Genomic DNA, 13,091 nt, shown 5'->3' on the forward strand with positions numbered 1-13,091 from the left:
CAGGCGATAACTTCAGCTTGTCTGGACTCGATGAACGTAAACTAGCGGCGAGGACTGGGGATTGGGGGTTTAGCTAAGCCTACTCCAAGAAAAAGTTGGTTTGAACATAAAGAAAAAAAATCCAACAAGCGTAGCACTGAAAATTTCATCAAAATCGTATGAAAAAAAAGAAAGGAAATTTCACAAAACAGTTTTATGCACATCCTGGTCAGTAGGCAAACGAGACTGCATGATGACATCATCCACTCACTATATTTTTTGTATTTTATTATATGAAATATTCTAATTTTCTCCTCATTGTCAAGTGAAACAACGATTTATTCCTCCCTGTACATGTGGAACTAGCATTGTTTTATACTATATGTTTCGGAATATGTTTCAGTTAAGTTGGTCCTTATTGTAAATAAAATGAAATATTGTATAATTCAAACAATAAAAACAATAGTGAGTGATAGACATCATCGACTGACTCATTTGCAAGCCACTGAGTTGTGCATATATCTGTTTTGTGAAAAATGAGCGAAACTTTAAATGCCATAGCTTTCATATTTTATATGTTTTGATGAAATTTATCATGCTATATTTCTCTATTTATTCAAATCAACATGGGATGGACTTAACCTTTAGATACGCAATTTCTCAATTGAATTGTAGGGTCTCATGGATTCATGGAGTTATACAAAGAATGCCTCTTCTTTTCACTCCTATTCCCTTTCTTTTAATTTTTCTTCTCCTCTTTTCCCCACTTCTATCACTATTGGAAAATCATAAGAACATTCCTCACAGGGCCTCCCACTGGCACACAATACTGGGGGTAAAGTCCCCCCCCCAACACAATTTTGATAATGATTCTTGGGGGAGTCAGAATTTTAATGGCGTTTTCGACCTCTTCTTCCTCTAAATTTTTTTTCTCCCCCCTCCCACTTTTTTTAGTTGTCAACATTTTAGGCGGGAAAGTGATTCCGGCAATGCTGATGAGCATTTTTTTTCTTGTTCTTTGATTTGTTCATTAGGATTTGTCTTGCTAGTCCTCAAGAGGTTACTAAGAGGACCTACTGTTCTTCTCATTATTTCTTAATATCATCGAAATATATCGTTGTTAAACAAATCATTGTGTCGCATCTTTTTATTCATCGTCGATGTTTCCATTTCTTCTTTCCTTTCTTTTTCTTCTTCTTTCTCATATTTTGTTCTATTTTCATTATTTTTTTTGTATACATTCATCTATTCTTGTTTTGCGTTCGTTCGTAAGTTTTTTCATTTGTTTTTCATGTCTCTACAAAGATTCAAATTTTTCTAATTTTATTCCGGAACTACTTTCTTTCTAATACATATTCCATTCATCTCTTCCTTTCTTATTTTAAAACATTGATTCAACATTTTTTTCTTCAATTTGTTGATTTAGTATATTCATTCACATATTAATGTTCAAAATTTCCATAAATACACAAATATTTTACTAACTACTTATTTAGTTCGCAAAGTATCTTTGCCTGTCTTTACGACCTTCGGACTTTGATTATACTTTATAGCTGCTATTCACATGACTCGAATGTTTCTCAATCATTTTTTCATGTTGTTATTGTTTTACATGTACATCCTCGTTACAATCATGATGGATTGAATATCCATGATTGTAATCAAGGTTGACTATTCAATATCTTGAGGAATTATGAATTATGTGTGATTGAACAGTTAATAACCAAAACAGAGGTAATTTAGGATTTGAGGGGCGGGGCGACAGTGCACCTGTTGCAAGAACTTGTCAGTACACCAATCACTATAGCGCTCTCAAAAGACTCCAGTGACGTTTTCTATTGACATCGGACACGCATAACCGGTTCGAGGGGATCCCATGACAACACAATCTAGCAACAGACGCCGGCTGCTATTGACCATCCCGTGTGTTCACGCAACCAAGCACTGTTATTGTTCTAGCGACCTATACACGCGGGAGAAGAACACCCACTCCCGCGACAACCCATCATCAGAAAAAAGAGAATATCATCGTCAAACAGCTGGATATTTGGTGCATTTAAAGGAATATTTGTTAATGAAATGGAGGTGTAAATACACGCATTTTTCAAGATGATGATGTCCACACGCACCCGTACCCAAATGCCCCTTGCCACGGCGACGGTCGGCCCACAGAGCTGGAGCGATGCTACGGTGAATGAGATTAAAATTTCACAAGCGGCTGTGGAAAAAACAGACACGGGCCAAGAAGCCGGACGTTCTTTCGATGCCTTGCCATCCCTTCGAGATAATTGTGCTCAGCAAAGTAATACAGTCGTTCACCAGTATGTCAGGGAATGCAGAATATCACTTGTCAAACTCCGGGACAGTTTTCTTGAAACCAATGAAGAAGTCAAAAGTTTATTACGCGGGAAGGAGGCGCTGGAAAAGAAACTGGAACACATTCGAAAAGACATTGCACTCAATAAGATGAGCACAGAAATCAGAAGCACACGACCATCAAGAGAAAGGGTAATCTATTATAATTAAGAACGTAGGCCTGTTGTTTTAAAAATAACTTGGCCTAATAGAGGTCTAAATTAACCTTCCTTTTTTGTAACTACTGTACATCATAAGTAGAGACTCTAGTGCCAAGTTCGAGGCGAAATGAGTTCCAATATTTTTCGTTTCATCTGTAGCTAATGTAGTCTCTGTTATCTAATCTCTCTCTGTTTTGATCTTCCACTCTTCGGAGGTTAGCAATAAGTTGCAGTCAATAAGGGATTGATTACCTGTTGATCAGGTACTGGGATGTAATAACAAATAAATGATGTCGTCCAGACGTCTAAGTTAAAAACATCACAGTTTACGGATTCGCTCTGTTTCAAGATGGTTCTAAATTCACTAATACTGATAGTAAATTTTGAAGTTACATGTATGTGTACTAAGTATATGGATTTTTAATTGTTGACAAAACTTTAAATCTATTGACCTCTTAAAAATGTGGTCTTGTTCTGGTAAATCCAGTTCATTTTGATAACTGGACAAGTCAGCAATTTTAAGGACTTTGCATTTTATTTTGCAAGCAACGTTCATTTTATTTAGAAATGAATGTAAAAAAAGTAGGCCTAGATCTAAGTCACTATCACCCTCAGTTAATATATTTTTTCATTTATACTATAGGCCTATTAGACCCCCCCCCCCTTCAATATAAAAAAAAATCCTAACTATCTGCATGCTTATATTTTTGCAGAATAGAACTCTTTTATGTATAGTAATACAAAATATTGACTTTGGCAATCCATGACAAGAGGGGGGGGGGGGGGTTGTAGCAATACGGCAGCATTTTACCTGACCTATAACCCAACCCCAATTGCCTGAAATTCATAAAAAAAAAGAATTTAAAGCATTCTACCTGACATTTAAAAACAAATCAGTTAAAAAAAAGAAAGTACAATATAAATTTGATATGGTTTTGTCTTTAGTGTTTTTGATAAAAACAAATAAAATAAATGTGCATTTGGTTTTCACAAGTAGATAATTGATGCATGCTCTATACTTGTGTGTTTCTCAAATCTTGATCAAACATTGCTTGAAAAGTTCTTGAAATTGGCAATGAATACATCCACTGGAGTATTTCATATGGAGACTTGTAAATAGGATTTAACTGACACCGTGACAGATGTTACAATGTATAAGCTCGGAGGGGGCACTCACATATATTGGTGGTGCCGCTTTGATGACCCCCCTTTTCAGACCCAATTTTCAGTCCTCTAGATACTCCGAATGACAAAGTTCAGTTCAGAAGCCGCCCAGCCCTGCTTGCAAGACCCCCGTTACGAGACATCTCAGTTCTCCAGCCCTACCAAAATCGTCCAGCCGAAGCAACGCATGCGAGAGATGCACATATGTCTTCGCAACTCCCTACATAATACATGTAACTAGCAGCCGCTCTACGCATGGCGAGTGCATGCACAGCGCTATGGTGCAACGTATTTGCAGTGCCGCGATCCCATTCCGTAGACCCTGTTTTTCACACCGCTCGGTATATATTAAGTTCCCAAGACCCTGTATTTTACCCTATTCGTCAGTTCCTTAGACCCCCATTTCAGAGTTTCGTGAGGCACGCCCCCATCAAAAAATAATTTGAGTGCCCTGAGCTACTGAGAATTCATGTACACTGTATATGATTGCTTGGGAGCAAATTTGTCGGTGACTTTCACTGACAAACCTCTCTGTGAAATTGCTCCCAGATTTAAATTTGTCTAGACACTCAAATAGGTTGTAATCTGAACTCCCAGCTCACACACCCCATTTATGATACATCATTACTGGGAGGACTCTGTATCTGAATTTCTTACTGGACTTCTTCTTCAAATTACCTATTTTTTCTTAAATATTTTTTTGGGGGTAAAACTACCTTTGGTTACATAGTAATTGTATGCAAAAAGCTTGCCCATTGTTTGGACCCGAAGCGTGTAAGGAGAACTTTTCTTGGTGTACCAACTCCCTATTGTTTGTTCCGTTATAATGACTTCATGGGGTTTCTTTTTAAATAAACAAAGGAGTTGGCTTGCATTCTGTTACCCAAAGAAAAGCAAATAGACATGGGTCTTTGGCATGGCAACCTCTAAGTAACTTGTGTAGTTGCTAATTGGACATTTAGTGATTAGCATGGACAAGCCAGTAACAGTGAAAACATGTGCAGTAAAGGATGGTATATAAGTATATACTGTACTGATTACTTCTTTGTAAAAAGAATGTTTACAATTCTGTAGTTTCACACTAGTGCACATACATTTGTATGAACATTTCTTTTTGCAATATGTCTTTTTTTCTTTTGAGAAAACTTTGAGTTAACTTACCTGTCTTATTACTGATTTACATAAAGATGTCCGAAAACATGGATTTATCCACAGTAGATTACTAATTCTCGAGCAAAGACCACACAAAATGGCTTTGCATGTGTTTCCCCCTTAGCATCAGGGTTGGCGATTTTTTTGATTTTTTTTAAAAAATAAAAAAAATCGGATTTATTTGATTTAAATCAGATTTTTTTGATTTAAATCAGATTTTTTTGATTTTTTTAAAGTTCCTTCGAAAAAAAGGGTAATTATCCCCCCCCCTTACTCTTACAATGACATCAATATTGATGTTATACATTTCACCCCTAATATTGTTCTTAACCACATATTTTGTAATTAAAATCCAGTAAAAAAGGACAATTAAAAATAAATTTGAGGAATCATGTATCTGAACTTAATTCTATCATACATAGGCCTATGAAGGAATATTCCATAGGGAATTCCCAGTGAGTAGAGAAAATTCCCCTCTGGGATTTTTCATTCAAATATTTTAAAAAAATCCAAAAGAAAAAATCCCTTATCAAAACTGCCAACAAACCCTTTGCCAATTACTAGTATTCATGTATATTGTAAGAGAAATATTTCTCATCAATGATTTTTTTCAATTAGTCACAGCTTTACAATAGTCAAAGAGAGACTACAACTGTATATGTTAAGGATCTTTTTGATAAAAAGCTCTTCTCTTGCTACAGATATAGATCTATGCAAAACTCTCAGTTTTGGAGAACAATATAGGAGATAGCTTAGTCAAAGGGTGACTATACTACATTCTGTTACTGTGATTTTTTTACATTAATCTACAATTTTTATTCCCATATTCTCTACAAAAAAATCTGTTTGATCCATGAAGTATGAAAAAAAAATCTACTTTTAACTTAAAGGATAAAAACTGCAAAACTGCTTAAATTACAACATATGTATTACAAAAAGAAGTATTTTATTTTAAATGAGACACAGCTTACAACTGCCAATGATTGTAACTGAAGTACCTGCATCTTAACGTTAAAATACAGTGTTAAATGTTTATTCTGAGTTTTGCAAATTGTTGTTATAGAGCTCTTTCCATTATTACATGCAGATACAAAACTTCCATTATTTGTAGCACTGAACATAAAATGGGCTGCAGTGACTTAAAAGGTTTATAAGAGAAAGCTTTTCTCAACAGTCAAATTATGACTGTACTACATTATGTTAATGTGATTTTTATAATTATGTTATTCAAAACATCAAATGTATGATAAATGTAACAATACGAAATAAGAGGCATGTTAAATATGTTGATTACATGCAGGTATCATTTTTTATTTTACATGACAGAAGTAGTTATGTGTAGGCGAAGGATCAAAACTGGAAAACTGCCAACAAACCTTTTCTCATCGACTTTTATGTATTATATTTTTTTTTTACAAACTGCTCTCTGAAAAGTCTTTGGATTATGTGAAAACTTTACGTTAAGAAAGAAATTGACTAATAATAACTGACAAAGAATGTAAAATTTCAGAAGAAAAACTCGACATAATTTACAAAAAATGAGTACCTATTGACAACATACATCTGTAGTTTTTAAGGAATTACCTGATTTTATTAATTTGATTTTAATTTGTTTTAAGTAGATATGAAGACTTTGTTGATCTTTTATTGATATAAAGTTAATTCAAAGTTTTTCAGTTGACTTGAAGAATTAAAACTGCATTGAACAAATACTTTGTCCATGATTTGTACATGTTTCAATGGAAGTGATTTAAATCAATGATTTTTAAAAAAAAATCATGGTGATTTAAATCGCGATTTAAATCACGATTTAAATCAACGTGATTTAAATCCGCCAACCCTGCTTAGCATATTTGTTATAAACTTTCTCCTTTCATAATATTTTTAAGAAAAAATCATTAATAGATATTTGTCTATTTTTTCCTTTTTTGTCTCAATTTAAATTTTATAGGGAAGAGATGGTGCAGATGACGTAGTGGAGAAAGAATTCCGACATCTCCATCAACTTAAAAAGGCTCTAGAATTGCAACTACGCTCAGTTCAGAAACAACTTCAGGTATGTGGTGTATCTTTAATGAATCATTTTTATTCATTTGTAAATATATTTGTGAAACCCTTCTCTTCTGGAATCTTTTAGGGTTATTATTAATTTAGGAGTGGCATAGTTCAGAATTCTGAATTATTTAAGCTGATTTCATAGTTGGTTGAACAACTATTTGCATCTATTATTTTGCACTTAATCTCAGCCATTGCAAATAGTGGCACAACAATTTTTTATTTAATTTAAAAGTTTGGAAATGTTTTTCTTAGCAAAATATTTGAAAACGATGTTTACATAGTGATATATATATATTTTCTTTCAGGTCTTAGATCAGTGCAGGAAGCGACTTAGCGCTGTCATCCAAGAAAGAAACAGGGTCCTAGACCTACTGTGCCATGCCGTCTCCTCCGTCAATGGGCGTGCTTCTCGCAACAGTGGACGCATCTCCCGTCAAGAGAAGACCATGACCTTTGGTGGCAATGGCACAGGCTACACTCGTCAGATCAACCTGAATGTTTCGGAGTTGCTTGGTACTGGATCGTTGCCTCCTGATGGAGAGGAACGAAATGGCTCCAACACACCCCCTCCAGATCCCCTAGGCCCGTTCACCCCAGAAGCAGCAGCTGCCATCGCTCAGGCCAGGGAAGCACGCCAGCGCTCACAAGTCCTCCGCAAGGAAATCCGTGATGCCATTGAGAATACTCAGCAGTTGCAGCAGGCTGCACACAGAGCTGTTAATGATAGTCTTAATCAGAAGGTTGCTGAGACTGTCACACTGAAGGTACATTGGTTTATCATTCAATAAAATACTTACCTTGAATTCTTTTGTTTTATCAATGTTTGTCACACCGTCATATACTTTCAAGAGAATGAAATAAGATACATTGATATGGGGTCGGGACAACTCGGACCTCGGGATATACTTTATTTCCAATCTTACATTAATGTCCTGCTTTGATCGTCATTATTGAAAGTACTACCTTGCCTATCCAAACTTTTGAACGTTCAACATTTTTTTTCTTTCCAATTTTAGCAACATCTGACTGTAGCAGCTGGTGAGAACCGTCATTCCATCCACCGTGCCCAGCGTTGGTATGACTCTACAGAAAAGGCCTTAGGCTACACCATTGGACCTGAGATGCAGTCTGACTTGGAGACCAGGGAGAAACTAACCCGTCCTCTGGTCCGGGTATACCAGCGACACCCAGGCACCAACCTACCAGAAGCACAAGATATTATCAGGGTAAGTACGTGTGATATGTCAATGGGTGATCTGATTCAAAGTGTGATATTGGAAGCTGGTTTCGGTATTTGGGTTAAAGCATGCACCAACCACAACTCCCAACATTGAATGAAGCTTGTGTTTGGATGGAGTTCACCTAGAGTTGCACTGTCAATAAAGTAAATGTTGTCATTAAAATCCAAAAATCAATGCGCTGTTCAGCAGTCTGACTTACAACTCTGACACAGACACCATACTTGAAATCAGCTTGTATGTAAAAGCTGATCATTGTTCCAGTGCGACCATTGGTCCCATGGATAGAAAATTTGCCCATCCAGCCACATATTAACCTTTAATATCTCAACCGAACACTGGCCCCGATTCTTATCATTACATGTCAACACAACATCCCTCTCAAAGCACATTCCTAAATGATGGTCTGTGAGAAACTTAATACAGAAGCACCCTCCCCCCTCCTTGATCTACAAAACTCTAAGATAGGTTGCATTTGATATCAATTTCTTCCTTGCTTTTTTCTACCGATTCTTCAGGGTGCTGCCGGCCTAGACGAATCACTACTCAAGACAAGCCGTAATATTGGTCTCCTTCAAATGGCACAGGGTCGTCTCCAAGGCGATATTAGGCACAAGCATGCCGGTGCCAGTGTCGACTCCTCGATCGTACGGATGCGACGTCGCCTCGCCAACCACAGATGGGTGATGGGAAGCGTTTGATTGCCTCTTTTTTCGAGGTGTTGCCATTAGGCATGTTTGATTGCAGAAAAATGAAGAAAAAATGCAATATAGTCTACTCCATTCTTTTGAAAATAATGAAAAAAATACCTGATGAAATATGTTATCCCATTAGGTATTATGTTGATAAAGGGCTAGTTATTATAGTGCAAGGGTTGGCAAACAATGATTCTTATAGACCAATCAGACATCAGTTTATTCCTAATATTTTTTATGCATTTTATTTTTTATTTATTTACTTGTCACTTAGTATATGAATCTTAACCACCAGTCCAATCCAAATTGACATTTCCATAATTTAACATTTTATTGCATACTACATTTCCAATTGCTGGGATTTTCAGTTTGAATAATGCAGACCTGTCTAATTATAAAATAATAAATCAATCCGATAAATAACAGTTATTAAATGTAATAACAAGGTATGTAGTTGTGGTAATACAACCTCATTAATTGAATCATAGAATAAAAAATAAAGATATTTGTGAATAAATTTGCATGAAAATGGAATGAACGTGTGATGGCTTAATCAGCTGGGAACTGTATATCTGCAATGCACCCAAGTTTTATTTGTTCACTCTAGTTCAAAATATGCTGTGAATGGAATGGTATGAAGTGAGTATATGGGAATTTTATTGAATGGAAGGACAGGTTTCAAATGGCAGCTCTTTGTAGATTGTCCCATCATCTCTGTTGTTAGCTCATTCCAAATGTCTTCATTTATGGTAAAGTGGAGTTATCTTCTCAGTTCTCGTCATGCTTACTTTTACATCTGAAAATAATGAAAATATAAATAATCATAGTGGGTTCTTTTACAGTTTTGACTTCTAAAATGGTGGAGCATACTCATAGACCAAGCACAGAAGAGGGATCACCTTGTTAATGTAAAGGAAGAGGCTTTAACTTGAAAGAATTTGGCATTATTTAAAAAAGGGTGCTCAAATTCCAATGTTTGCTTTATTTATAAGCTCCATGTACTTGCTTTTTTCTGTCTTGACACAAAATTAATGCTATATAAAGATTCTGAAACTACATGCACTCATAAATCTAGAAGCTGTTTATGTTCACGATTTTAATGCAAATTCAAATTTACTGTAAATGGTGCATTCCATTTATGTCCAGCACAAAATGTTGCTGTTTTTTCAGCTAGCAGAGGCAGAGTTGTCAAGCAAATGATCATCAATTAACTAGTTACACCCATGGGGAGAAAGCGAAAACATCACACGTACCTACATATGTATATCTTGTTTGATTATTAGGATAATTGCTATTTATCACTTTTTCATGCGATGAATCATATTATTGCCAATGTAGTCTAGAAATGCATGTATTTTATTTTTGTGAGATTTGACCCGAAGGAGAGAGGGTATGAGACGCAAAGCCTTCAGATAAGTCTAGATTTAGGGGGAAAATGCCAATTCCGTCTCTGTGCCTTGCAAAATTATTAGATGAGAAATGGTTCCGGACTAGGTCAGGATTGTTATCTGATTATATCGTAGAAAATATTATTGTACTGATTCTACAGTAAATCTATTGTGTATAGCTGCCTTATATATTTGTAAATAATATGCACAATTGTACATCATCAATGCTGTTAATCAACGAGGTTTGTGCTAATTTTCTCTTCCGTCCAGTCTCTTTGCTTTCTTCAGAAGCTACGCTGTATTATAAATTCAGTAATAATTCTATGAAACAAATTTATATTCTATGCATGAGATGAATTAATGAGTGCTTTCTCTATCTGTAACTATGCAATCGTACCAATAAATATACATATATCAAGTATTAAACATGAATTATGTAGATCAATTATCTATATTGATTATGCATGTGGGGAGAGGGTATGGAGAATGTTATGTTCCAAACAAATTTGAAATATGGTATTTATGGAATATACTGTAATGTGAATTATCAGACCCAAGGCAGGTGAAATATGGCCACTTTCGGATGAAGTGGATTGCAGATTATTTGTCTGATTGCTTCCCTTAAATGACTTGGAATGTCCTGTGTAGAGAGAAAAAATTCTCACAGCAGTGAAGATTGACTTTTCTTGCAAATTGAATATTATTAACATCAATAACTAACAATATTTATTTAGAAATTATGCAAAAAGTGAAAAAAATAACATAAGAATATTACATGTACATCCATTTATTAATTTTAACTATAGATGCAAATGTTCTTTACAAGAAATCCATGATGCAAAAAAGTAATAATCATGATAATTCCATGTAATCAATTACAATTATATTTGTCCAAGATGATGAAACTTATTATGCACCATCAAGGAACCAAGTATTAGTATCATTATTGGGTCACTTTTAGCAAATAATACAAGTTTGGGTATTTTTTAAAGTAATGTTTCTGCTCAAATTCAGTAAAACACAATTTAACTGACCACTCCACAGATGTTGGATCAAGAAGGAAGTCTGGGTTATGTTCAAGTGCTAATTTATGTCTTAAGATGCTTTTCTACCAGCCAACATCAATATTTTGATTGCTTTATCTTTCAGTATTAGCGACAAAATATTGAAGTATCTTTTCCACCTTGCATATCAAGTTAACCTACAAATATTTACATTTCATACTGTGCTATCAAATTTCTACAAATGTTGCAATAATTGGTATTATTGTACTGTGCAGTGATTATAGAGGTATTAAAATCTGTAAAAACACATGCTTTCTGTATTTTTCGTCATGATTTTTTAAGGACTTGTGATTGGAGGGGAGGAAATATGGAATGAGTTAAATGGAGATTTGTGTAAAAAAAAAAAGGGGGGTAGACAAAAAATGAGGCTGTTTCATAAAGGACTTACAATTTACCATGGTAACATGGCTCAGCAGCCAATTAAAATCAAGGTTTCCATGGAAGCTACCTTAATGGCAAATTATTACCATAATTGTAAATATAGCCCCCCCCCCCCCCGAAGTAAATCCCAAAGGTAGAAGACTGGGGGGGGGGTGAAGCTATGACCAATTTTAGCAGCAGACTTATAATGTATGTTTCAGATATTGGATCGAAACTTCAACACCTTTTGAGTTCTCCCTAGTAAACAAAGGAAAAACCTGAAAAGATACATGAAGTAAAATAAAATCATGTTCATTGAAAGTTGGGGGAATAGTGATAATATTGTTCTCGGATATTAAGTTTTATGAAATTTAAAGCAGGTACCGCCAAGTGTTACTGGGGTATGAAATTAATATTGCCAAGTATGAGAGTAAAACATGAAAAATCTATAGGGTATCATGATAACAAGAAATGACAAAGAAAAAAATTCTATTATTGTGCCCTTTTCTTTAAGCAGGGCAGCGGATATGAGAAAGGGGATAGGCTAGGGCTTTGGGCTAGGGGGTGGTAACTTGCTACCAAAAATTCCACAAGAAAATGCTCTCTTTGAAAATTAAATTTGTCCTTTTTATTGTGAGGTATATGAATATTTTTTTTTTGGGGGGGCAATTTGATGAAACATGGTTTGCTTAGGACCTGTGTTCTTCAGTCAGGGACGGAGATCCTGGGGGCACAGTGCCCCCACTTTTTGAAGCACTAAAAATGTGTCCTTTTATGCAAGAAAAATGCCCCCTCACGGCCAACGTTTACTTTACCTCTTTCACCCGAGGAGGACCCGCTTTAGGTGTTACCAAGTGCCCTTTTCGTGAATGCTAATTTTTACCAAAAACGCCCCATATCGAATATGTTCTGTACCCCTTTCGCCTGAGGACACGTTTTGTGTTGTGCCCTTTGTCATATAAAAGTGCCAAGGTTTACCCCCCAAAATGCCCCCTCACGAATGTGTTCTGTGCCCCTTTCATCTGAGGACCCGTTTTATGTGTGAGCAATTGCCCCTTCTTGTTATTGCCCTTTCTCGTATCAGTGCCAGTTTTTTTCCCAAGAAAAGTGCCCCTCACGAATGTGTTCTGTGCCCCTTTCACCTGAGAAGGACACTTTATATGTGTTAATGAGAGGCCCCTTTGAAACAAGAAAACAATATCTTTCTTTATGTTACTACTTATGAAGGAAAAAAATTGCCTTAATTTTCATGAGTAAAGTGGGTGGGGAAGTCTCGTTTGACGTCTGAATAAAAATAAATCAGTTCGGTAAGTCGGTGACTCAAAATTTCCCCATGCCTTATTTGACCCAAGTGATTCGTGGCAAAATTTTTCTACGATTACTTCCTCTTGAAAAAACTAAATTATTTAAATGGGGAGAATTTCTAGGCCCAATGGCGGATCTACGGGGGAGGGGAGGGGTAGGGCGTTTAACCATC

The 13,091-nt window shown here is 35.8% G+C and overlaps 1 protein-coding gene across 1 annotated transcript; it reads left to right on the forward strand.

Annotated features, from left to right (window-relative positions):
* The first annotated feature begins 1,858 nt into the window (after positions 1–1,858).
* On the forward strand, positions 1,859–11,503 carry LOC121428520 (coiled-coil domain-containing protein 105-like). The gene is made up of 5 exons (XM_041625205.1): positions 1,859–2,487; positions 6,763–6,867; positions 7,175–7,633; positions 7,886–8,095; positions 8,626–11,503. Exons 1-5 carry the CDS (start codon positions 2,089–2,091, stop codon positions 8,806–8,808), a joined length of 1,356 nt encoding a protein of 451 aa, XP_041481139.1. The 5' UTR covers positions 1,859–2,088; the 3' UTR covers positions 8,809–11,503.
* Positions 11,504–13,091: the final 1,588 nt, after the last annotated feature.

The sequence above is a fragment of the Lytechinus variegatus genome, chromosome 15, assembly GCF_018143015.1.
Source record: "Lytechinus variegatus isolate NC3 chromosome 15, Lvar_3.0, whole genome shotgun sequence".
Classification (NCBI taxonomy): domain Eukaryota; kingdom Metazoa; phylum Echinodermata; class Echinoidea; order Temnopleuroida; family Toxopneustidae; genus Lytechinus; species Lytechinus variegatus.

Excerpts from the sequence above, each read along its gene's own strand:
- LOC121428520 (XM_041625205.1), top strand. The coding sequence starts at position 2,089 with ATGATGATGTCCACACGCACCCGTACCCAAATGCCCCTTGCCACGGCG. Across the intron at positions 6,868-7,174 it reads CAGTTCAGAAACAACTTCAG|GTCTTAGATCAGTGCAGGAA; the intron begins GTATGTGGTGTA and ends ATTTTCTTTCAG. Across the intron at positions 7,634-7,885 it reads CTGAGACTGTCACACTGAAG|CAACATCTGACTGTAGCAGC; the intron begins GTACATTGGTTT and ends TTCCAATTTTAG.